Source organism: Anabas testudineus, chromosome 17 (assembly GCF_900324465.2).
Source record: "Anabas testudineus chromosome 17, fAnaTes1.2, whole genome shotgun sequence".
NCBI lineage: Eukaryota > Metazoa > Chordata > Actinopteri > Anabantiformes > Anabantidae > Anabas > Anabas testudineus.
The window spans coordinates 11746355-11769443 of record NC_046626.1 but is presented as its reverse complement, the minus strand read 5'-3'; the positions used below and the strand labels follow the sequence as shown (position 1 = coordinate 11769443).

The 23089-nt window shown below is 40.0% G+C and overlaps 4 protein-coding genes across 4 annotated transcripts; 3 read left to right on the top strand and 1 right to left on the bottom strand.

Moving 5' to 3' along the window:
• Positions 1 to 1191: 1191 nt before the first annotated feature.
• Positions 1192 to 7011, top strand: snorc (secondary ossification center associated regulator of chondrocyte maturation). The gene is made up of 3 exons (XM_026375017.1): positions 1192 to 1592; positions 5321 to 5488; positions 5590 to 7011. The coding sequence occupies exons 1-3, from the start codon at positions 1517 to 1519 to the stop codon at positions 5697 to 5699; spliced, it is 354 nt and encodes a 117-aa protein (XP_026230802.1). The 5' UTR covers positions 1192 to 1516; the 3' UTR covers positions 5700 to 7011.
• A 1157-nt stretch (positions 7012 to 8168) lies between these two features.
• On the top strand, positions 8169 to 12915 carry LOC113172165 (G-protein coupled receptor 55). Its single transcript, XM_026375015.1, has 3 exons — positions 8169 to 8278; positions 9225 to 9960; positions 10707 to 12915. The coding sequence occupies exons 2-3, from the start codon at positions 9232 to 9234 to the stop codon at positions 10905 to 10907; spliced, it is 930 nt and encodes a 309-aa protein (XP_026230800.1). The 5' UTR covers positions 8169 to 8278; positions 9225 to 9231; the 3' UTR covers positions 10908 to 12915.
• Positions 12916 to 13098: 183 nt separating this feature from the next.
• On the bottom strand, positions 13099 to 18119 carry itm2cb (integral membrane protein 2Cb). Its single transcript, XM_026375016.1, has 6 exons — positions 17905 to 18119; positions 15813 to 15950; positions 15510 to 15701; positions 15293 to 15403; positions 14960 to 15110; positions 13099 to 14266 (listed from the first exon to the last, which is right to left on the bottom strand). The coding sequence occupies exons 1-6, from the start codon at positions 17989 to 17991 to the stop codon at positions 14175 to 14177; spliced, it is 771 nt and encodes a 256-aa protein (XP_026230801.1). The 5' UTR covers positions 17992 to 18119; the 3' UTR covers positions 13099 to 14174.
• Positions 18120 to 19031: 912 nt separating this feature from the next.
• On the top strand, positions 19032 to 21542 carry hes6 (hes family bHLH transcription factor 6). The gene is made up of 4 exons (XM_026373821.1): positions 19032 to 20019; positions 20106 to 20192; positions 20307 to 20394; positions 20708 to 21542. Exons 1-4 carry the CDS (start codon positions 19945 to 19947, stop codon positions 21112 to 21114), a joined length of 657 nt encoding a protein of 218 aa, XP_026229606.1. The 5' UTR covers positions 19032 to 19944; the 3' UTR covers positions 21115 to 21542.
• Positions 21543 to 23089: the final 1547 nt, after the last annotated feature.

The following is a 23089-nucleotide window of genomic DNA, read 5'->3' as shown; positions in this document are numbered from 1 at the left end:
AAAATACTAGGCTGTTTAAAGAATAAACTTTCAACTCTGCATCTGTATTATAATATATAAAAATTATCTGCTGGAGTCGTACTTTTTTTATTGCGGTATGAAATAAAACAGTCGGATGTGTGGGCTGTTCACACTTGTGTCTGAACTATTAAGAAAAACAACAATCCTCATGCATTCACCTGGTCACACAGCTGTAAATCACATTATACAGAGATCTCTATTTTGCTTGAGCTGCGTCAGTGCAAAATAATCATGATCGAGTTTTAAAGAGAACATGACTGTTGCCAGGTATCAAGATACAAATAATAGAAGAATTTAGTTGTGAAACAGAAGAAGTGTAATTGCACAGTGTGCCTCTTTCCTAATAGTCTGTTAATCTTTTTTTTTTTTTTTCATGACTAGTTGACAGTTTGTCGGCGCAGCAATTTTGCCCCATGCGAGTTTTAAATTTGGAAACTTGCCGTTACGCTCGAGCAACATGTCGTCACTCAACAAAACACAACTCTGACTTTTCAGGAAGTAAAAGCTCATCCTCTCATTTTTCGAGTACGCCGCATATGTTTTTGTTTTTTGCTGTGTGTGTGTGTTTTTCTTACGTGTGGCCATGTGCCATTAAAATTAGTCATGTTTTTAAATCCACAAAGAGGAAGTGAAACTCACCTGCTCCTTATGCAGAGTAACATTTAAAAGCACGCATCATCGGCAAACTGAAGCAGAAACCTTTTTAAAGAAGTGTTGGAGCCTTTTACCAAAACATAAATAACCATTACAGTGTGATGTGTCAGTTCCTCTTAAACACCTACTACTAATTTTCAGATCAGCAAAATATTACAGTTATATAAATTTTATGCTACTTTATGCTTCTGTGTCAACTAAAATTATTTTAATTTTATTCAATTCCGCCTAATTTGCAGCACTAGACCAACAACATTTTAAGAATTGTTGCCCTTCGATCATCTTTTAGTGCCCCCTTACAATCCTGCTCAATTAGTTGAAGCATAGCAACAATAACGCAACAACTTCCTAAAGTATGAAATTACTTCTAGAAGATCTCACTTTGTATTGTAATCTGTGTGTAAATTACTGTTGTCAAACTGAGATATTGGTACTTTCCTAATAGGTCTTAATAATTCCTCCATCACAGCCGTTTTCCAATCTGGGCGATGAATCTGAGGCTAGATTACCTCCTCCAGAGCAACGGTGTAAAATGTTCAGCTAAGCACAGCAGCCTTTGTGATGTGACCTGGCCGAGGTCAGCGACTACCAAATGTTTACCCCTCACACCCAGCTACGTAGCCAAGACAGTTTGGTGGAGTGGGTGGACCCTGCGATGCTCACAAAGTCCACACTGTCCAGACAGTCCTGTGCGCACCTCGCCCCACCTCTTCTCTGACCCCTCAGCTGCCTACCTTTCTCCCTCCTGTGCTCCCTCTTCTTCTCCTGCTCCCCTGCCAGGGTCACTCATTTGAAGTCGCTGCTTGAGGAGTTTTGGACACGCTCATCCTTCGCAGCCACCATGCTTTGCAGCAGCAGTATCTGCAGAGGCCTCCTCCTGGTGCTCCTAGGTCTCTTGGTAGCCTTTGTACACACAGGTAAACCACTCGTCTAGTCTGGTATTTGCATTTCATTTGTGGTCGAGTGATAAGAATGCAACGCTCCTTGCTTTTTCTAGAAATAATTATGGTAGACGTTTCCCACAAATGTGAGATAAAGAATGCAAAACCACAGGGTGATTTAAAGAAAACATCTAGCTGCAACCCATGAAACTGAAACGTTGACTGCCCACGACAGAAAAATAACATGAATTTATTTATGTTTGCAACCTCACAGTTCTGTAATGTGCACAGCTTGGAGTTGGTACTTTTAATTATATTCTAAATGCTTACGGTTGTTTGATTATCTCATTCAGTAGGAGTATGTTTACCTGTGTCTAATCAGAGATTTGTGTATACGTGTCCATTTTTTCCTCTCTTTTCCCACACACACACACACACACACACACACACACTCAGGCCCGGCAGCGTGAGTCTGCAGCCTGATGTAAATGATGCAGTTGTTGAAACTCTCAGCGCTGTGAAAGCTGCTCTTTGACAAACAGGATGACTCAGTTGCTTTCATTATGCCTGATTTTCATATGAAACTGAAACCTTGCTGCCCTCTGACTTGAGCCATAAGCTGAAGTGATTCTCTGTAGTATTAGTGAAGTATAGTTTTGAGTACCGGATCCCTCAGTGTGTGTGTGTGTGTGTGTGTGTTTGTGTGTCAGATTTGTGTCTAGTTCATTAGTGCTATTTACGACTCAGTCGGTTACCACACTGATCTTTCTTTCACTCTGAATTATGGTACCCTATGCTCTCTGCATTTCTCTCTTTCTCTTCTCTGAATTGAACAACAAAAAGAAGCTCAGGACATGATGGGGCAGCTCTAAGGTCCGGGGCAGAGGAAAGTTCAGGAGGGCAGTGGGGCTTTGGTGGATGGACAGAGTCGAGGATGTCCTCCCTTTCCTGTGAAAAAGAAGAGCACAGCTGTGAACAACCACCTTTTAAATGAGACACATAGTCTACTGTGACCCAAAAACTAACAGTGAGGTGCTATATGTCGTACCCACACCTTTCTAAAGATATCTTCCATGCTCTTCTCGCTTTCGATTGTACAATTTTAGGGCCCAAACATGACTGGTGACTGGGTGACTCAGAACTCTCTTTACATTTATCTACGTTTAAGATTTTTCTGCAAACTTTGGTGAAGTTTGTCTGTCTGTCTGGCTGATCTTATCTGCAGTGAATGGCTTGATCGCTTTATGTATTAGTTGTTTTCAAACTGTGCCACCAGCCTTGACTGTAACACAATCCACAGCGTGACTGAACCATCGTGACATACAGACTGACTCACTGTGGGAGACAAACCGACGTGAAGTTTAAGCCTTAGAGTGTGATCATTACTCACTCCGATACGTGACTCTCTAACTAGCCTTGTTCAGCACTAATTTTGTAACGGGACAACGAAACCAGTTCTTCACGACAAACTCCATAAAATCCCAATCTAACTGATCTGTCAAATATTTTTCCACATCAGCTGTGGAAGTTAAAACACGGTGAATCAAGGACACGGACGCCACCGGTGCCGTGTTTTGGCTGTGCTGGTCACAGTTTCAAGGCCTGGCCAGGTTGCTCTTCACACACGACTGTCTGCGTGCTTTGTCATCTCTCTGGCTCGTGTGAAATCCTGACTGAGGAGGTACAAACAAATGGCACTCTGTGTTTTTAGTGTCTGGAATAAGCCTTCCTTACAGTGTGCCAGAGCTGTTTTGAGTTTTTGATTGACGTCTGGAGTTATGTCTTTAAAGAGTGCGACCTAGAGCAGAGCAGCGTGGAAGATCAGCTAATTTAAACAAATGACTTCAACTAAACTCTCACTAAACTAAAAATAAATAAATAAGGATTTAATTTTAACTTGTATATTTAGATAATTGTTTTAGATAAACTATATAGAATTACAATTTGGCATAATATCAGCTTTTACTAAATTCAGAATAACTAGGGAGCTGTAGTTTTTTCTTATTTTATTTAAGGGAAAACAAAGCATTTTATTTATCTGTACTCCCTCTTTAGGAAGTACAGATAAATACATATCTAGATATAATTATAAAAAAAAAAAATATATATATATATATATATATATATATATATATATATATATATATATATATATATATATATATATATATATATATATATATACACAAATGGCACTCTATATATATATATATAATAATTTGGCTAAAGCAAATGAAAAAATAGCAAATTAGCATTCAAAGTAGCTAACTCTAAATATAAATAAAAAAATAGGTAAAAATAATCATTCTAATTGCTTTCTGCTTTGATAAAATTATTAGTTTTAAATTATACGAATTTTAGAGATTTCTTCTGTGTAAGTTTCTAAACATTAGCTTCTTTGTGAAAACAAACACAAACAGAAATCGTGATTACGTTATTATTTTTGCCTTCTTATTAAATCAGACTGTCCAGGAGCCACAGCCTTTTACACACACGGACTATTTCATAAACAAGTTTGTTTTACATCCAGTGCCCAGCCGCTGCCTGGTTTGGGCCTGACCAGTTGTTACTGGTTGCAGCTCTCTGCCCTGCGTGACCGCACAAGCTGCCTTTTGTGCCCTCGGCTGAAGGCTTCATTGATGGCTGAGCTGGCCTGGGGCCCACGCCTCCAGACCCTCGGCCAGCTACGGGACAGGAACGCGACTGACAGTCAACACTGCAGCATCAAAATATATCAGAAGTACATATGAACATTTAGAAGATAACAGTGACAGTAAACGCGACTGAGATTGCAGCGTTGGTTTGTGTGTCGCGTCCTGTTTTCTGCTTTATCGATAAAGAGCAGAGATAATGGCAGATTAAAAAAAAAAAGTTTGAGTCTGAAGCAGTTTACTGAGGGCGTACCTGGCTACAAAGTAAATATGAAGCGTTAAATAAGCTCAGTGTAAAGATGTTTGGATTAGGGTTTTGTTGGTATGAGTAGAGTTGAGGAATATATGACTCAGTGAGTGTGTGAATGGGTGGGCTTGTGAGTGAAGAGTTCGCTTTTTTATTTTCAGGAGAGATTGAGATCACGTTTTCCCCTTATTCCTCCTACACTGATTTCAAATGTAAATCTGAACGTCTCGTCAGTCAGTAGAGAGACATCATGCTTAGTTTAAGGTTTAGACTCTGCCACTGAGCCATTGCTGTGTTAGAAGCACAGAAATGTGGCCGAGACACCTTCGTGTTTCTCCAGCTGTTGTAGAGGTGAGAAAAGTCTCAGCGTGACTTCATGCTCACATGGAAGGAACGTCAGAGGACAAGCTATGGAAAAAGGAAAGAGAACAGACAATTGATAGAAGAAGAAAGAGCAAAGAGTTAGACTCAAACTAAACCTTCGTGCACAGCGAACCAGTCACTTCCTCTGCTGCTGCCTGTTTTAATGTAATCAACTGAACACTGGTTGAAGGTTGTTGGGGTTTTTTCTGCAGAAAACAGGCTGGGTTTAACCGTTAGGGTCAGGAGAAACATGACAAGCAGCTACCTGTAGCTTTAACGGACAAAATGTTCATCTCCAACAAAGACGTCCTTATGCTTAGAGCCGTTACAGACGGAGCCACGTGCGCCGCCTTCCATCCCCAAGGCCTCAGTGTCCAAAAGGCAAATCAAACAGAGCCATTAGCAAAGCCGCACGCTTTCCAGTGCAACACAGCCTTAACAAAACAGTGAGCCGATGCTGCGCGGCATGCCCAGCAGTAAGTAGAGTGTTTCTTGTTCTGCAGAGACAGTCCTAGATTCTGCCTTAACAACCAGAGACAACCCTGACACCATGTCTGGAGAACCACCCAGTGACGTCATCACCAAAAGACCTTACCAGGACGTGACGATTCGACAGTTCGTCACCCCTGACTACGACCATCCCACACCCTACCCGGGCATCATAGAGGAGGGTAAATGAGACACTTACATACTGATCTACTACACACAACTACCTCTTTGTAACCTGCTCTGATTAATAAAACTACACAAATGTGTGTTTGTGTGTGTGCAGGGCTCCTGGGGCCGGGGGCCATCACAGCCATCGTTATAGCCGTCTTCCTCGGAGCGTCTGTCCTCCTCGCCCTCATCGTCATCACGCTCAGGAAGTTCACCGCTTCCTAGAGTGTATGCATCCCGTCCTGTGTGCGTGTGTGTGAGATCGTGCGTGCGTGTGTGTGGTTTGTACATCTTGAATGTTAGTATGTCAGTGTTTATCTTCTGCCTCATCTCAATCTTTGAACTTCCCTCATCTTTTAAAGATGACTTGTGCCTTTTGCTTTGCTGTAGCTGCTGAACATTGCGGCAGGTCCCTTGACTACAGATTTGAACGCACCTGTACTGTTGCTCAACATGTCCTCTTGTAACATATAATGTTAGAAACTGGCTGGTTCTCCCAGTGCAGCCTTTTACTATTTTTTCTAAATCTTACTTGCTCTAAGTTTTGAACGCCGAGATTTTTGTGCCTACATGTGGGTGTTTCACAGTGATTTTTACGTGTGCCAAAATCATTTCTTAAATATTTCCTTGGAGTAAGGGTTAGTGTGTACAGGTTTTGAAGTTTGTACTGCACCATTTACAAACATTTGTAGAGTCAAAATAAGAATAAAAACCTTCTTAATATGGTTTCTCCAACTAATGTAAACAAGCCAGCTGGGTTGTTTGTTGTACCTGCAGAGCAAACATGAATTTAGAGTGGTGGATAAATGCGTGTGTGCACGTAAGTGTGTGTTGTTCTGCTATTTGATTCCTATTCTGAAATTTAAGTTGAATAAATGGATCTAATAGATCACATGCCAAATCGTTTTTTTAACACATGACCACTGAGTAAACAGGGTAAATAGTTATGTTTATGGAGGTCTTTTTTAATGATTATGACCATTTAGGTTTGTCTTTGTGTCAAGATGTTTTCATGCCAACATGTTCTAATATTGCTGTTCTGTTAAAATTTACTTAAATAAGGTAAAATATGTGAAGGATTGAACCTGTTTAAGAGAAATCACTGACTTTCACAACAGTAGGTGGCAGTGTGGATGTCAGTTTCACTCACATTTACATAAAAAAAAAAAAGTTTTTCCCAAAAATGAAAGCAACACCTTATTGAATTACACTAATTTTATACAATAAGTGGCCTGTACAATACAATCTTATATTAAATAAACAATACAATAAACATTCCTGGTTTATCCTGATTTGACAATACGCTACTGCTGACTTCCAACTGTTATATGTCCCAGATTAAATGCAGCAACAACATCTTCTCACACTTTAAATACAGTTAAGTCATCTCAGCACCTGAAACCAGGAAACCCTCAAACATAATCACAGACAAAATCTTCAACTGCAGTTTCTCACACACTTGAAAGAATGAACGCTTTCGGTCTTTTTGACAGAAGGACAGGAAGGAAAATTTCCTAATGCTATTACCAGCACCAGTTTAGACATCACAATATCAGCGGCGTTAGGCGTAATTACTCATCGCTGCATGATTTCGATTTTGATGAGCTGCCAATGAAACTTATCTGTGACGTGAAAAATAAGAAGTCAATATACACAAGGATGTAAAGGTGCATGGTGCTTTCTTCAGGCATCAAGAGATTACTTTCACCAAATATTCCTGAGCATGCTGAAAATGAAAGTGAGGCCATGTTATCGCACCACCATCTAAACACTAAATTTAGCAGTGAACACTCAAGACTCGTGTTTTTCAAGTTGTTTAGTGTGATGGAAACTCTGGTCTGAGGACACACACAGGCACACACCTACAGAAATAATCCTGACGGTCTGGTACTATTAACCAATACTGCAGTTTCCTCAGTTTTAGTAGGTCGTACACTGTTCAACATTTCTGCTTCTGTCTCTTTGATCTTCAAGCTGTTAAGTTTTTTTAATTTTTATTTTTTAGGCATGGTGTTAGATATAGACATGTTGGTCTGCTTATCAGTGCGTCCAGACAGAGACGTGAGTCTGACATTGTTAGTGAAATGTCATCACAACTCTTGAGTGCACACTTGTGAAATTGGCCATACGCATTAGTGTGATCACAGTTAGTGCCATCATTGTTTAGTCCTCCAGTACTGTTATTAATAAGCAAATCGCTTTCTGTGTGCCTCTGCTGTACTATGTGCTAGACAGCAAAGGCTAACATGCTAAATAAACAAGGTGTAAACACTGAACCTGCTCCAGACATAATGATAAGGCCTGTTAATAATCGTCTATTGTGTTTTTAATCACTAATCATTTAACACTTTTTTATTTATGAAATGTCAAAAAACCTCTTGTATCTAATGATGCAATGACATTTGTTTAAATATCTGAATTAACAAGAAAAAGTTTCCACTCCATTTGTTATGCAGTCTAATATCTCTTCACACTTAAAACCCATTGTGGGTATCACTTCCATACAATTTCTTCACATTTGCAAATAAAATTGTTTTAGCAGTCTGCAGTGATGGTGCATGAAAGTATCTTTAAAGAGCTTACATGAGTAATTAGTTGTATACGGGCAAAGCTGTCTGGGCAAGTTCACCTCTGCTTAGATTTGAAACGGCTCTAATGCACATTGGAACACACATGCATTATGTGTGGCATGACTCAGGAAGTGGTGATGAAACAACAAAGGTAAAGAAAGCAGAACTGTGTCTGGCACTGTACAGACAGTCTGGCAGACAAACTGAACAATCAACTTAAGAGACATTCAGGAGGTAAGGACATGACTACGTTCTCCACTCTACAACAGATCTACTCTTTGAGACTTCTAGTGTAGCAGCTAAATGTTGGTGATGAGTCAAACATCTACAACAGCTATTTTATTAAGACACTTAAATTGCAAGCTAGGTGTTGATTGTAAATACGCAATTTGAAAGAAAAATGAAGGACGTATAAAGCAATAGGAAAATCAGGCCTAATTAAAAAGAGCCTTTAGCTTGACAACGGCAACAAGGCAACTCCATAGTCAATGTACGATGTATTTACAGTACACAAGTCTGCCACGTGTCAATTTTTAACATGCAGTACGTCTGCTAGAGTGTTTTTGACAATCTAGCTCACAGCCACAGGGCTGATAGTACAGATGTACTTGTGATATTTGCACGTAGTGAGACCTGACTCTCTGTACTGCATTATGTTTCAACTACTAAACACTCAGACTCTTATGCAATATCTTCTTAGTGTTTCATTAAACACAGGTGCATTGAAAACCAGCCAAGTGATATTATATTTTGAAACTGAAAACACAGCTCGGTTGCTTCAGGTATCTGATCTGAACAAGATCACGCTGTTTCCTTCAAAGTCTAGGTAGTTTCCACTTACAGCAAAGGTATGAATAATTTATCAGTGTACTTGTACCTGTAATATTACTTCTTATTTAAACGCACAGTAATTATTCAACTAATATATACAACATATGCAATGTTGTTGTTTGAGGCCTTCAATTCAGAAAGGAGAAAAAACAGGTTCACAGCTCATGTGCCCACACGACAGAGAGTTTTTAAGTGGCTCAGTACAGGAATGAATCTTACATACCTGTTGGTGTGGGAACGGAGTTCTGACAGGAAATAAACATTGCTTTCATAAATGTTCTCACAACCTAAAGTTGGCTTTGAAATCATGACAGAGTTGCTGACATCAAATCAAACTAATTTCCCACAGTGGCATCATGACAAGCAACTGTTCATTTGAAGAGGTGGACAACCTGATGAAGTATCTGGAGCTGATCATCTACATACCCATATTCCTTTTTGGTCTGATTCTCAATGTTGTGGCGCTGCTGGTGTTCTGCATCTTTCTACGAAAATGGACTGAGTCAACTATCTATATGAGCAGCCTGGCTCTCATGGACCTGCTCCTACTCTTCCCTCTTCCCTTCAAAATGCACGCCACTAATCACCTCTGGCCTGCCGAGCTGCAAACCCTTTGTTCAATTTTGGAAAGTCTGTATTTTGTGGGGATATATGGCAGCATCTACACCATCATGTGTATAGCTGTGGATCGTTGGGTGGCTATCTGTCATCCCTTTAAAGCCAAGCAGATGCGTTCACCCAAAGCAGCTCTGGGGACCTGCATGGGGGTTTGGATGCTGGTGCTGGTGACGATTTCTTCAACCACCTACCGCTTCAGGAGAGATGGGCAGTCACAATTTCACTGCTTCCACGTTTTTTCAAAGGACGGCTGGAACCCTGTGGTGATCATCTTTGTGCAGGTGTTTGGGTTCCTACTACCTGCATTGGTGGTGATTTACTGCTCGGTGAACACCATTTGGGTGCTTCAGCAGTCTGGCCAGCGCAGCCCCAATAGCCGAGCATGCGTGAAGATCATTTACAGCAGCCTGGGCGCCTTCCTGGTGCCGTTCACCCCAAGCCACCTGGCAATCCTTCTGCAGTTCCTGGTGAGAAAAAAAAAACACAACTTCATTTAAAGTAAACTAAAAAGAGAAAAGAGTGAAGCAAGTTAAAGTGTTGCCTAACAGGCCATTTAGTGGCTGTTCAAGAGTTTGTGGTCATCACATGATTCACAGTTTATCCTGTTATGGCAACATAGCTGGATGGTTAAATTCACCGCTTTAAGTACTTCTTGTTCACGATAGTTTAAGAAATAAATGACCATAAAATATATTAAGCAATGTCTAGATTTTTGAATCAAAGTCTTATTTTGTTGTTCATATGCATGAAATCAAAGACAGCAAGAGGATAGTTAATAGTAATTCTAAACTTTTATATATATATTAAATATGGCATTTCACATAAATAAAAAAGAGAATCAGACATACATTTAATAACATGAGTTTAAACTAAAATTGAAAGCAACACATAATAATAATAATAATATATATTATTCTAATTGTATAATAATAAAAGGTTGTTTAATCAGATATCTCCATGACCTCAGTGGTATACAGGCACAGGTGCTACAGTGCAATGCGGCATAAATTCTCTCTATTACAACATAGTATGACAAATATAACCACATGTAACAGCAGATGTACAGTATGGGAAACCTTCTTCAAAAACACCTGATAAGTATATGCAAAACTACAGCATGGTTCAGACTCTTGTGTTACCGCTGGTGTTATTGTAAGATGTTGTAGGGACAATGGCCAACTTATGTTTTTCTCTACTTCATGTCCAAATCCAGGTGCACCAAGGAGTTATTCAGGACTGCACCAGCAGGACCAGGATCAGCCTATTCATTCAGGTAGCTTTGTGTCTGTCCAACGTTACCTGCTGTCTGGATGGTCTGTTCTACTACTTCATCGCTCATGAGGTGAGGAGCACCAAACAAACCTTCAGACTGTCATTACAAAGAAGAGCCACCTTCAGCAGTTCAGAGGTCTGAACGTGGGGCAAAGACCATTCAAGTTAAAATATAATTTATCCTCAGAAGGCAGCTGGTAGTAAAGATCTGGCTTCTTAGGGTTTAGAACGGCAACAAAACTTAACAAGAGCCAATATTCTTTCAAGAACCTGACAAGTGTAGCATGCACTAAGACAAATAACGGCAATAAAGTGTGTAAGAGTACAATCTCAGCACTAAGCTGACAGTGAGGCTCAAATGTTGTTTATCTGACAAGGAAGGATACATGATTCAGTCCAGTGACAGGAAGCTGATACACCCTCTATAACCTCAAAGAGCACCAATACCTAAAATGTAGGCAGCAAAAATTCACATACTAGCTACAGTGTGACATGTTTCTAGACTAAATTAAGGGACAAGTCGGAGAGAGGGCTCAAAGCTTTCTGTAGCAACCCAGTTCTAGTACACAGTGACTATTATGAGAAAGTGTTGTGAGGAATGATTCATTTTAAAGTAGCAAGACATAAGACAGAATTGTAAAGGTCAAATTTATAGAGTGCAAATTTTACTTTTGCTGTTTTTGGTTTAATTAACAAAATTTTATAATATAAAGTTATGATAATGAAAAGTTTTATTTATGTAGCATCTCTCATATATAAAATATAGGTGATAAAAACAAGTTAATAATAAATCTGAAGAAAGCAAATACATGAAAATGAAGCACTCATTCAAATATGAATTACTAATTCAGTTAATATATTAGAATTAGTAAATCAAAGACTGTAATTAATTTATATAAATAAATGTGTTTAGTGAGTAGCTAAAGAAATTCTTACTGTTTTATTCACTGAGATTTTCTTGATTTAGTTTTTTTGCAAAGTGCGACCGATTCAAGTAATAGAACTCATTTGTCGCACAACAAGAACTATAAAGAATCATTCATTCATACAGAATTGTAAATATAGCATAAGAAATAAATTTAACCAATAAATATTAGGTACTTTTGTAAAGTTTAGGTGAATCTGTATTAATACAAACATGAACGATATCCATGTATGCTGAATAGATTTCTATTAATTATATACTGTAAATGATGAAATGAGTCATGAGGTATGAGCCAGCTGAGAGTTTGATTAATACAACCCAACCTTTTTTTACTCAACTTCTTTTAACACGCTTTTGGTCATGAGACATGTAAATATATTTTTTGATATATACCTTTCATTCGAACCTTTTCCTTTTAATAACATAATACATGTAAATTAGTGTGCATTAAGGCTGTGTGAAATTATGAGAGACCAGCTGTTTATGACAGTCGGCCTGGATCGGACTGTTTTGTTATTAGAACGGCGATGTGATTTATGCGAGTGCAGTCAAAGCAAAACTAAAATGGAAAGCTTTACACGAAGTACGTTGATTTGTTGTCTGTGAAAAGTTTACTTTAAAAGTCAAAATGTGAAACTATGGTTTTGGTTTACTTTTTTGCATTTTTGTGTCTTGATACTTTGATTTTGCACTAGCCTCCGCTTACTGGAGTTTCAGTCATATTTGTCTGCACCCAATTCCATTTGCTATTTTAATTTCTGTTTCTATTAGGATGGTTCCTTTTTATTTAATTTGTTTTTGTGTTTGTGGTAAACTGGCCTGCTCTTTTTTTGGTCATTCGTGGTCTGAAGACAGCTAAAGTTCAAAGTACTATAGTACGAATATAAAATGAAGAACAGAACAGAACAATGCCTGTGAAAGAAAGATGATGAAGATTTTGTTGTTTGTATTTTTACACAATACGCTTTACTTCTATGCTGCATTATATCTGTTCTAAAATGTACATGTTAAGTTAATATTAGTACTCAGGGTCCTTGAAGAATGACAGAAGAAATACATTAGCTCTACCCAAACTTCTTCCTCTTCCAACATAAAGTGAAATATAACCACAAGAGATTCATCTTGTGATATGTATCATGTGTACCAGCAGTTTTCTGTTTGTTACAAACCACTGATAAACACATTAAAATATGTGCACAGGATGTTCAAAACAACCTGAACTGAAGCCATGTCTTTGTCACATTTACATTGTGTCTGTACAGGCTGTGGGGAAGTCTTTGTTTCCCTTTCTAAAGGCTTTGTTTGAGTAGTATTGGCACAATCACCACTTATTGTAACCCATGATGTATTGATTTGTGATGTGTAAGCTCTACTTCGTCTGTTACAAATGAACACCTAAAAGACAAGAAAAAGTTTGATAGTTTATTCTTAAAGCAGCAAGATATTACAAGAAGATTTGACTATACAGCAAAATAAAGTGTCCAAGACAATGAAATATGAACACATTATCACAGGTCTGTCTCAACAGAGACTGGTTTGCTCCAGGTTGTACATTAGAAAGACAACCCACACTTTTTAAGTCGGGACTAATCAATATTGTATAGATAATGATGCCAAGGTAGCGTGGCAAGAGCTAAAGACAACAGGCAAATCCATGTAAAGAGAGGAAGAGCAAGACAAACTGAGTTTACCTTTCATATCATCTACAGTAAGTGATCTATACTTTAACTATTTCATATATCCTTAATACTAAGCATCACTGACTGCAGACTTTGGTTCCTTCTGTCCATCTAAAGCACTGCTACTAATTACAGTCTAAAGCCATTTAATATCCAAGGAGTAGGAAAGTGTGATACCAAATTAAATTAAGAGACAAAACACAAAACGTGTCGATTTCAGATAAAAATCTATGCATGTAACAATATGAAATCCAGAAGAAAATCAATTTACATTATATATTGCTTAGGAAAAATCAAAGTTATGTACACCATTCATTAATGATATAAACCAGCAATGAAACATCTAAACTACATGAGGTATGTTTGCCATTTTCTGACATTCAAACGAAATAAAATAACAACCAAGAAACAAGTATTATGTGACTGCACAGTGCAAAAAGCTTCCAAGTATCCTTCCCATCACAAATAGTGCACTGGGTTAATAGAAAACAATAAGGACAAATCTAAAATTGAATTAAATTAGGTCTTCTGATGAAAATGTAATAGACTGACCACATTAACCGCTTTTGCACAACAGGACATGCTACAGATATATCCAAACACATGTATAACAGAATCCAAATATAAAAAATACATACAGGAACAATAAAAGAGCATTTCCAACTGGAGACAAAAAAACAAACATTAAAACTGAAACTATTGGACAAATACTTGATCTTAAAGTGCAATTATAAGCCGAAACAATTCAAGAGGTATGGTTTGAAATTGGCTTCAGAGTTGGATGGCTGTGATTTCCGCCTCAGATTTAGACCTTGTCGCAAATGACAGTCTCAACCACAAAAGTGTTCTCGAAGTGACGAATGCTGTGGCACTTCTTTGTCTCACGCCTCTCAATACCTGGAAGAGAAGAGAAAACACGTTTAGAAAATCTGTTCAGTACTGAAAGTGGAGATTTGCAGTGCTCATATGACTTCTACTGCTACCATGCCAACATCATGCATTTTGAATCAGCAGTAGTGATTCCCTCAAATCACATCCATATATGCACTAAGGGGAAGTTTGTTGCATCATTTCTAAAGGCCTCATGCCAATCAAAGCCAGCAATGAAAGAGATATCACTCATGTGCATCACTACCACCTCCACAGTGTGTGGATGTGTCCACGGCACTACAAGTGACTCACGTAGCAGGAAGTTCCCAGGCAGTGCCCACACACACACACACACACACACACACACACACACACAGACACTTGCGCGGGTGCACACGTACACACGTATACAGTTTGTCTGAACTGTTTACTAGGAAGCCCCTATTTGGTTGTGGTTGTATTCGTTTTTTTTGCATGGTCACTCACTCTTAGTTTGCTCCTACACTCTAAAACTGATCACTGGGTTGGTTCTGACTCAATGGAGTCCTGAGTACAGAGACATCCCAGTAAGCTAGTACATATCACATGAGTCAACATCTCACAAGAGTCGGTGTGAAATAGGTTGAGAAAATAGCGGAAGTGACCAGCGCTCATCATCCATTACTTAGCATTTTATATCGCCTGACTACATGAGAAAGGGAACTGGGTATGTGAACTTACGTCGGTGCTGGTTGCGGCGCCTGAGGCGGTAAGTTTCTTTCCCATAGCAGAGCCTGTGGATGAATGGGCCCAGCTGCCTCATGTTCCTCACCCTCCCTGTGACCATCATCTCCTCCTGGACGATGTAAGTCTGAGGAAGGTACGTCCCCCTCTGTGGCAGAGAAACACACATGAATCACTTGGTGGATCAGTGTGGGAGGAACACTGCAGACTGCATGATGGGAACATGCTGTGCTTCACTCACTCAGACAGCCATTTATTTCTAACAAAGCTTTTACAACAGCTTCACCAGAGACATTCGCAGCGAATGGAGTGAGTAAGTGAGTGGCTCACCTTGACATTGACAAGCAGCTCCCACAAGCTACGTGGAGGCATCACCAAGGTCGTATTCAGCTCTGTGATGTAGCATTTGTCCAGTGCAATGTCATGATAAGCGGTGAGGCCCTGTAGAAAAATACCAATAAAAGTTCAAAGTTCAGTCATAATGAAACGCTTTAACACGACAATGCCCTTGTAGGAAACCAGAGAACCCACAAATGAGTTTACCTACCCTTTGAAAGTCGTGGATAATATCAGCAGGGTCGCTGCCACCAAAATGTGGTACAGGTACACTGATCTGTTCGTAGTTCTCTTCAAGATAGATGCCAACGTTCTCCTCCAGTTCTTGCCTCCCTCTCAGAGGAGCGTACACCGAGTCCTCAAAGATAACCCTGCAGTGGAACAAGCTGTCTTCTGGAGTCTGCTAATGGGACGCAACGGAGCTGAGTTAGCATGTGACTTTGGGGAACATTGACAGCCATTAATGTTCTGTATTGATGCCAAATTAAAACGAGCAGGGGTAGAAGGGACTGACCTGAGGTATAAAATAGTAGCGATAGATGTAGATGGAGGCCAGCACTAGTCCCGACATGAAGACCACCAGGCCAAAGGTGAGGCAGCACAGACCAGTTGGAAAAGGCTTTTTGGTCCTGACAGGAAGAACCACCTGCCCCTGTAATGAGAATTATATGAGAATGGTTCAAGATTTTCAACAACCAATGTACATCTTTATTTTTAAAGCAGTCAAAGGGAATCATTTTATTTTCTCACTCATTTAATATTAGATTGATGTTTTAAATAGCTAAAATATGATGTGCATTTTGTAAATCTAACTCTAAAGTTAGTTATGTTGGTAATACAGCATAGTAGTCCACTTGAAATTAATCTTAACCAGTCCCATAATCAATTATCAGTGGATATAAAGTCCTCTCACACTGCCATGATTTCCTATACAAAGTCTAAATTGTAACAGAGCTAATTCTGAAAAGAGGCAGTTGCCAGATTATTAATCAGGCGAGGATATCTAGTAGACGTAGGATGGACAGGAATGAGGCATGCCAGATGCCCACCCACAGTCTCTCAGTCAACCGGCTGCCTCTCCCTACTACTGTTGCTAAGGAGAGTGGAAGCACGGAGAACGGATTGTGCCAGGCTCTGACGAAGATACTGGCACGTGGCCGTCTGGGTCTATTCTTGGAGGCCTACTTCCATACTCCATATTTGCAGTTTGTTCTCTAGCACCCTCGGTGGGAGTCGAAACGAGAACTGCGTGGAGCAGGAGTCCCTCAGCAGAGGCGAGCATATTAATAGATCTACACACATTGGCTCTGACGCCCAGCCTACGGTCGCAGCCAATCAGAATCCACACAGCTTTTGAAATCATGTGTCTTACTTCTATTGACGTAAAGAATAAGTAAAAAAATGTATTTGCAGACGTGATGGATGCGTCATCAAGTGATATTTTTTGTGTACAGTGTGCTAGGGGGAAAAGATGAGGCTCAAAGAGGCGCACATCCATTGTGTGCCACATATCTAATCATGTTAAACCCCTGGGAGGTATTCCAGAAAAAGGGCTAAGAAAAGATGGACTTTGTGACAAGCCTGACTTCTTGAATAGTTACGTCAGGTGTAATCCATTCAACCTCAAGACTTTTATCAGTAAAGTTGTTTATAATAGTTGGTTTATAATGTAGCAACACTGTTTAAGCCCAGTGTTTGACAGGGAGCCACTAAAATACAATGAGATGTTCACCTCCTCTCTGCACCACCTGGTCCTATAAAGTCACATCTACTTAGTCTTTCCTCTAAATCCTATTCACGGCATAAATGAAGACCTAAACCAACAGTTACATTGAACTTTTGATTGACTTTGTTTGTGTAAAACTACGTATAAAAACCTAATAATCCTGAATTACCAGTTTCATGTAGTTAAGTGCTCTGAGGCGCCGCCTGTAGGTTTCACATGGTATAACAACTTTTGACGCATATGCTGAGATGACCCCATCTAATTTCAATCAGAATCACCAAATAATAATATTAATAATAATAATAAGTTGCTACACAACGTATACCTATATACACATACACGTTTGCATATAATAACTTTAGGAGCCACTTAAGAGTACAGATATTCTGCTGAGGGAGCACACACAGGTCTCCCATCTGCAGTGTGTCCTCATGGTGGCAACACAAGGTGACGTAATGTCAACATCCCCAGGCAGGGATGAACTGCACTGTTGGCTCTATTCCCCTGTTGTTATTACAGTATAACTCAGAGAGCTTTAGTTGTAATGCTATAACTGCATCAGCAAAAAACAAGATAATAACTGAAAAGTATACAATATATATGGTGGGATTTTGCAACCATTCAGCTGCATTAGTCAGAAAATAATAATAATAACAACATGCATCATTGTAAGCATGAACTGAATGTTTTTGCAATCCATTGTTTTTAAAATATGATGTACTGCCCGTATAAAGTTCAATGATGATGAAAAAATGCACAAATCACACGACTTAGCCAACAAATCCAGCCTATTAAAAACAAACTATATGCTAGTGATGCTCTGCTGAGACACAAGACAAATCCTACATGAAACAAAGGAAGACAAAGTGTGCAAACTCACGTGAGCCTGAGGTATAGTGATCTTCTCTCCATCGCTCTCTTTATCAGGCTTCTGCGCCGAAACTGTCTGGAAAGTGATCTTCACCATGTTCAGTGTCTGTTCAGTGTATATTTGCTTTGTGTCGTTTCTTATTCAGTGCGCTGGTTTCATCCACCGAGCCGGGGAGATTTTATAGCGGCAGACCGGTCTCGCCCCCGGGGCTCAGTGACCTCAGAAGAGCGTCTTCTCTGACGAACAAGCACTGTGTGGGTCTCAAGGAAAACTCGCCTCGCCGTTGTCAAAATAAGAGTACACGTCCGGCTAAAGCGTTTAAATTTAAGATAAATTACACAGTAGGTGGGCTTCCTTTGTACCGATACATATACTTGAATGCCTAAAGCTCTGAAAGATGACAAACGATTATTTTCTATTTAGTTTATTGATACTATTTTATACCGTGCCTTTATTGTGAAAGCCAGTGCCAGATATGGAAGTGCTTTCCGTATTTTATTTAAAGCTGCATCTCCTTTTCTCAACCATGTTCCTAACACTATCATCCGGAAATGTAGGGATGTTGCAAACTGTCAACTAGCTTTTAGACTACAATTAAACTGGGAGTGGGTCACTACTACTACTACTGATAATAATTTGAATAATAATAATAAGGTTCAGTTATTCATGGCCTCGCCAATACATGTAATGCATAGAGTGATGTACAATTTACTGTGTGTGCTTTGGATTGTGTATTTAATGCACAGTTATAATACGTAGTATTATAATACGAGTATTTAGTATCATATAAACCTACATGTAAATTAACCTCAAAGCAAGCAACATTTCTAAAATTGGTCACTACCTATGGTTACTCAGTAAGATTGTATGATAATTTACAGATTTAAGAATTTATATTAGATCAGATGTAATTATTTTTTCATCAACTACACATACTAAACCCAATGACCAACCTAAGGCCCTAATTCCTAGAAGCCACATTATAAACAGTACAACTTTTTAGTGGAAATCACTGCAATCAAACCAAACTACATGAACTGCTGCAAAAAAAAAAAAAAAAAGTTAATTAAACAACACATGCTAATCTTGTGGACACAATAGCCATGCCAGTGTGTCAATATGCTTTAATACTCACATAAGTCACATAATGAGCCTAGTGCAGACGATATTGGAAATTTAAGGTGATGTTACAACAATAAAAACAATCTTAAAATGTATAATTATGATTTACACTAGAATATGTAATAGAAACATGTCAGGGACCCTTTTTAAATTCATAGATCTACATTTGTTACAGAAGACCCAGCACTGCCTCAAGCTGTGTGTCCATTTCTGGAGGTTACAGGCTCCTTGCACTCTTCACACATGAGAGTTATGTGCCTGACAAATGGCTCACACCATTTAGTTCACATTAGTTTTCCTTACTGAGTGAGTGGAGCATTAGCCTATTCCCCATAGGTAGACTGATGACTCACAATCAAGCATGAAATAGGCCTGGCTGACTAATGATGCAACGTGAGAACTGGCAGCTATATGGTGATGAGGCCTCTTTTAAAAGTCCTTTAGCAATGTGAACATTCATGAGCAAGTGCTTGAGCATCATTATTACTAGGATGCATATTTTTATTATGCTAAATATGCTAAAATAATAAAACTAGACTATATGTTTTATTTTATCCTAACATGTGTGTTGTAATCCAGCCTATTTGCTTTATTATATCCCGTTTTAACAGAACTTCAATCTGATTAATTACATCCTTAGGATCTAACCCCCACCCCTGGTGGCTGACGGGTGCGAGCGTTGCGCGCCCTCGTTGCGCCTTGCTGTCCCGGCCCGTTTACTTATTCACATGTAAATGAACAGTCATATAAACCTCGGACATGCCCCCTCGGAGCCGCTTTAACGAGGACAGCCTCCCCAGGAGCTTTGTTGGCCGCTGGGATCGCCCGGCCATCTGTCCCATTGACGCGTTGTAACGGATCTTTGGATCTCTCTCTCTCTCTCTCTGGGCTCCTCCTGGCAGTGCCTTCGGCTAAAACTTCCACAACATGGCCCCCATCCGCCACAACGCCGACGGGACAGACAGAGGTGATAACTGCAGTGGGATCCCATCTGACAGGAAGGTAAGGGCCCGAGCATTTAATGTCAACATTCCTGCTTTCACTTGGCTGGAGACGGACCCACTCCATTGTCCTTACTGTTGTGGCAGATGAGGAAACCTCTGGTCGAGAAGAAGAGACGGGCTCGCATCAATGAAAGTATACAGGAGCTCAGAGTGCTCATCTCGGACACAGACGTAAGACCGCATGCACACATTTCCAGTCTCAAAGATTCAATCTGACATGTTTTAACTCAGCCAGCTTGTGTCGGCCGTGTGCTGCTGCTCACTCCGTCTGTTCCCCCGCTGCAGGTAACGTTACAACCAAAGATGGAGAATGCCGAAGTGCTGGAGATGACAGTGAAACGAGTGGAGAGCATCCTGCAACATCGGGAGCAGGGTAAACTATTCATGTTGATGTCTACTGTGAAGTACTGCGTTAAACACATGTTTAATAATGTTGCACTGAACCACAGATTATTTATCAAAGTGTAATATTACTTAAAAGTAGTTGTTCCGCCAAACAATATAGTTCTCAGACGCCACCCCGCTAATTAATGTCTGACGGTTGGCGGATTAATATTCTAATCAACTGTCCCGCGGACACAGGTGCGCGTGTGTCCTCCGCCGCGGCACAGCCAATCAGAGCGGAGCGGTGCGGTGACGTCACTCCGCCTTACGCTAACGGCTCTTTGGCTTCCTGTCTCCCCCAGAGGTGGACGCTGCGAGCCGGGAGGCCTGCGAGCGGTTCGCCGCCGGTTACATCCAGTGCATGCACGACGTGCACACTTTCGTGTCCAGCAGCCCGGGGATCGACCCGACGGTGGCAGCGGAGCTGTTGAACCACCTCCTGGAGAGCATGCCTCTGAACGACGAGGACCGCCTGCGGGTGATGCTGCTGGACACCGTGGCGGACAGTGACCACACTTGGTCCCCGTCTGAGGGCATCTACCCGGGCCTGGTGTCTCCAGCTCCGTCCTCCAGCTCCACGGATGATCTCTGCTCTGACCTGGAGGAGACAGACTCTGATCAAAGCCACGTTTCTTCATTTGAAGAGACTGACAGTCAGGATGTGCTGCCCTCTCTGACTTACTCCAAGTTAATGTGGAGGCCCTGGTAGAAGATGTACAGTAGATGGTTTAACGCTGTGTGTTAGGATGTTGTGTGGGACAAGGCCTCAGTTACACCACAAAACATCTGTGGAGATGACAACTTCCAGACCTCTCAAGAGAAGCTCTTTGCAAAACTATTCTGAAACTACAAAGAACTAAAATGTATTTAATAATTAATAAGCAAATCAGTTGTCCGGTGACCGTTGACCTTTAAAGTCTTCCTTTGGAAGTGTGTGGGCTTTCCAATTAAGGGGATGAATGCATATGTAAATATTTAATTGTTTAGTATGACTAGGCTGTATAGCTGTCCCTCTGGAGATGCATTGTTAGTTATGTATAAATTATTTGTTATTTAGGATTTTTAAACTTTGTATTTATGTTTATTAGTTCGCTACCTCATCTCATTTGCCCCGTTTTAACATTCTCAATAAATATCTTTTCAACATACAACTTGTTTTTCAAATTCTGTTTGTCCAGCATTGTCTTCACAAAAGTCACATTTCACACAAGGATCCCACTAGCCACCCACCCGAGGCTGTCTTCAAGATATTAGTTCTTACTCTGCAATTGTGAACCATTTGTGTGCACTCTCTCTCCAAGATCTCTTAGCACGTCGTAGGCATTTGTGAGGTGTGAAATGAGTAATCCACTCACTCCTTATATAGGCCTAGTTGAGGACTTGACAAATGGGTTTTATAACTTGAGCTTTTTTTATGTTAGAGTTTTTTAAATAACACAGGCACAAATAACATGCTCAGTCATGACTGTGGGCTCCTAGGTAATAAAGCTGCCGCTGTCAGACTTTTTTTGTCAATATGACAACTTTCACATCGTCATACTTTCAGTATTACAAATGCATTTACCCCCTTCATTGAATTTTGTTGGTCTTTACCCAAACATATGACTAATACAGTTTTTATTAACAGAAATCTGCCTGTAAAATGTGTGCATATAACCTACACTAGCAGGAGAATGGGGTCCCATGCTAATTCACCAAGAGGCTGAAAGCTTGTGTCTGCATCTTTAGACACAATGGCAGTGTTCCCGGTGAGAATCACAGACACTGTTGTGCCTCTGCACCATCAGCTCCTACAGCTACAAATGAATAAAAAAAGGACCGCGATGAACAATACATAGTGAAATGTCCCCTTTGTTGTTCCTGTGATTTCCACTCCAAGTGTCGTTTCTTACACTGTCCACGGTCTTGAAAGACTCCTACTGAGACAGATCTTTGGAGACATGGCAAGAAAAAGACTAATACAATGAGTTTATCTCCACTTTGACATGTCCAGTGTTTAGAAGTGATAAAACACTGTTAAGTACATATTTAGGAACTTGTATTTCATGCTTTTTTCCTTATCTTATCTGACACTGAGGATGGTGGATACTTCTCTTAATGATACATTTTCAGTAGCCAGTGGAGGTGTGGACTGTCTGAAGTCCTGAAAACAGGCTGACGTGGACTCACAGAAGAAGTTTCCAATATCTTTTCAGTTTGTCCTGTTAAAAAACTCAACTCAGTTCAGTTCAGATGTATTTATGGCTTCTTCTTTGCACAAGATGTTCCACTCACATTTCTGGATGTGGTAGTGAACTGTGACACCTGAGACAACAGTTTTAAAAAGTACTATTTAGTTATTTGTTTGTCCCAACTTTTTTGAGGTGGCATCAAAATCTGAATTTGTTTAAATTTACAAAATAGCTACAATTAAGCTTTCAACAACTACTGAAAACGTTTTCTATGTATTTGAGTCAGATAAATAAAAAGATAAATAGTCCCAACTTGTCTGATTTGTATATGTTGAAACTTTAAATACACTTCATCTCACAGCTTTAAACAACAACTGTTGTCTTTCACGGTAACACAGGATGAACTGGATACACTGCGCAGAGACGTGCGTCTGGGTGGGGACTGCGCTGGATTTGCGGATCTCTAGAGGTGCAAATGATCTCCGCGGGAGGGCTGTTTGTAAAATTTCGCAC

Excerpts from the sequence above, each read along its gene's own strand:
- snorc (XM_026375017.1), top strand. The coding sequence starts at position 1,517 with ATGCTTTGCAGCAGCAGTATCTGCAGAGGCCTCCTCCTGGTGCTCCTA. Across the intron at positions 1,593-5,320 it reads GGTAGCCTTTGTACACACAG|AGACAGTCCTAGATTCTGCC; the intron begins GTAAACCACTCG and ends CTTGTTCTGCAG. Across the intron at positions 5,489-5,589 it reads CCCGGGCATCATAGAGGAGG|GGCTCCTGGGGCCGGGGGCC; the intron begins GTAAATGAGACA and ends GTGTGTGTGCAG.
- LOC113172165 (XM_026375015.1), top strand. The coding sequence starts at position 9,232 with ATGACAAGCAACTGTTCATTTGAAGAGGTGGACAACCTGATGAAGTAT. Across the intron at positions 9,961-10,706 it reads CAATCCTTCTGCAGTTCCTG|GTGCACCAAGGAGTTATTCA; the intron begins GTGAGAAAAAAA and ends GTCCAAATCCAG.
- itm2cb (XM_026375016.1), bottom strand. The coding sequence starts at position 17,991 with ATGGTGAAGATCACTTTCCAGACAGTTTCGGCGCAGAAGCCTGATAAA. Across the intron at positions 15,951-17,904 it reads TCACTATACCTCAGGCTCAC|GGGCAGGTGGTTCTTCCTGT; the intron begins GTGAGTTTGCAC and ends TTCTCATTACAG. Across the intron at positions 15,111-15,292 it reads AGCTGCTTGTCAATGTCAAG|AGGGGGACGTACCTTCCTCA; the intron begins GTGAGCCACTCA and ends TCTCTGCCACAG.
- hes6 (XM_026373821.1), top strand. The coding sequence starts at position 19,945 with ATGGCCCCCATCCGCCACAACGCCGACGGGACAGACAGAGGTGATAAC. Across the intron at positions 20,020-20,105 it reads GGATCCCATCTGACAGGAAG|ATGAGGAAACCTCTGGTCGA; the intron begins GTAAGGGCCCGA and ends CTGTTGTGGCAG. Across the intron at positions 20,193-20,306 it reads TGCTCATCTCGGACACAGAC|GTAACGTTACAACCAAAGAT; the intron begins GTAAGACCGCAT and ends CCCCCGCTGCAG.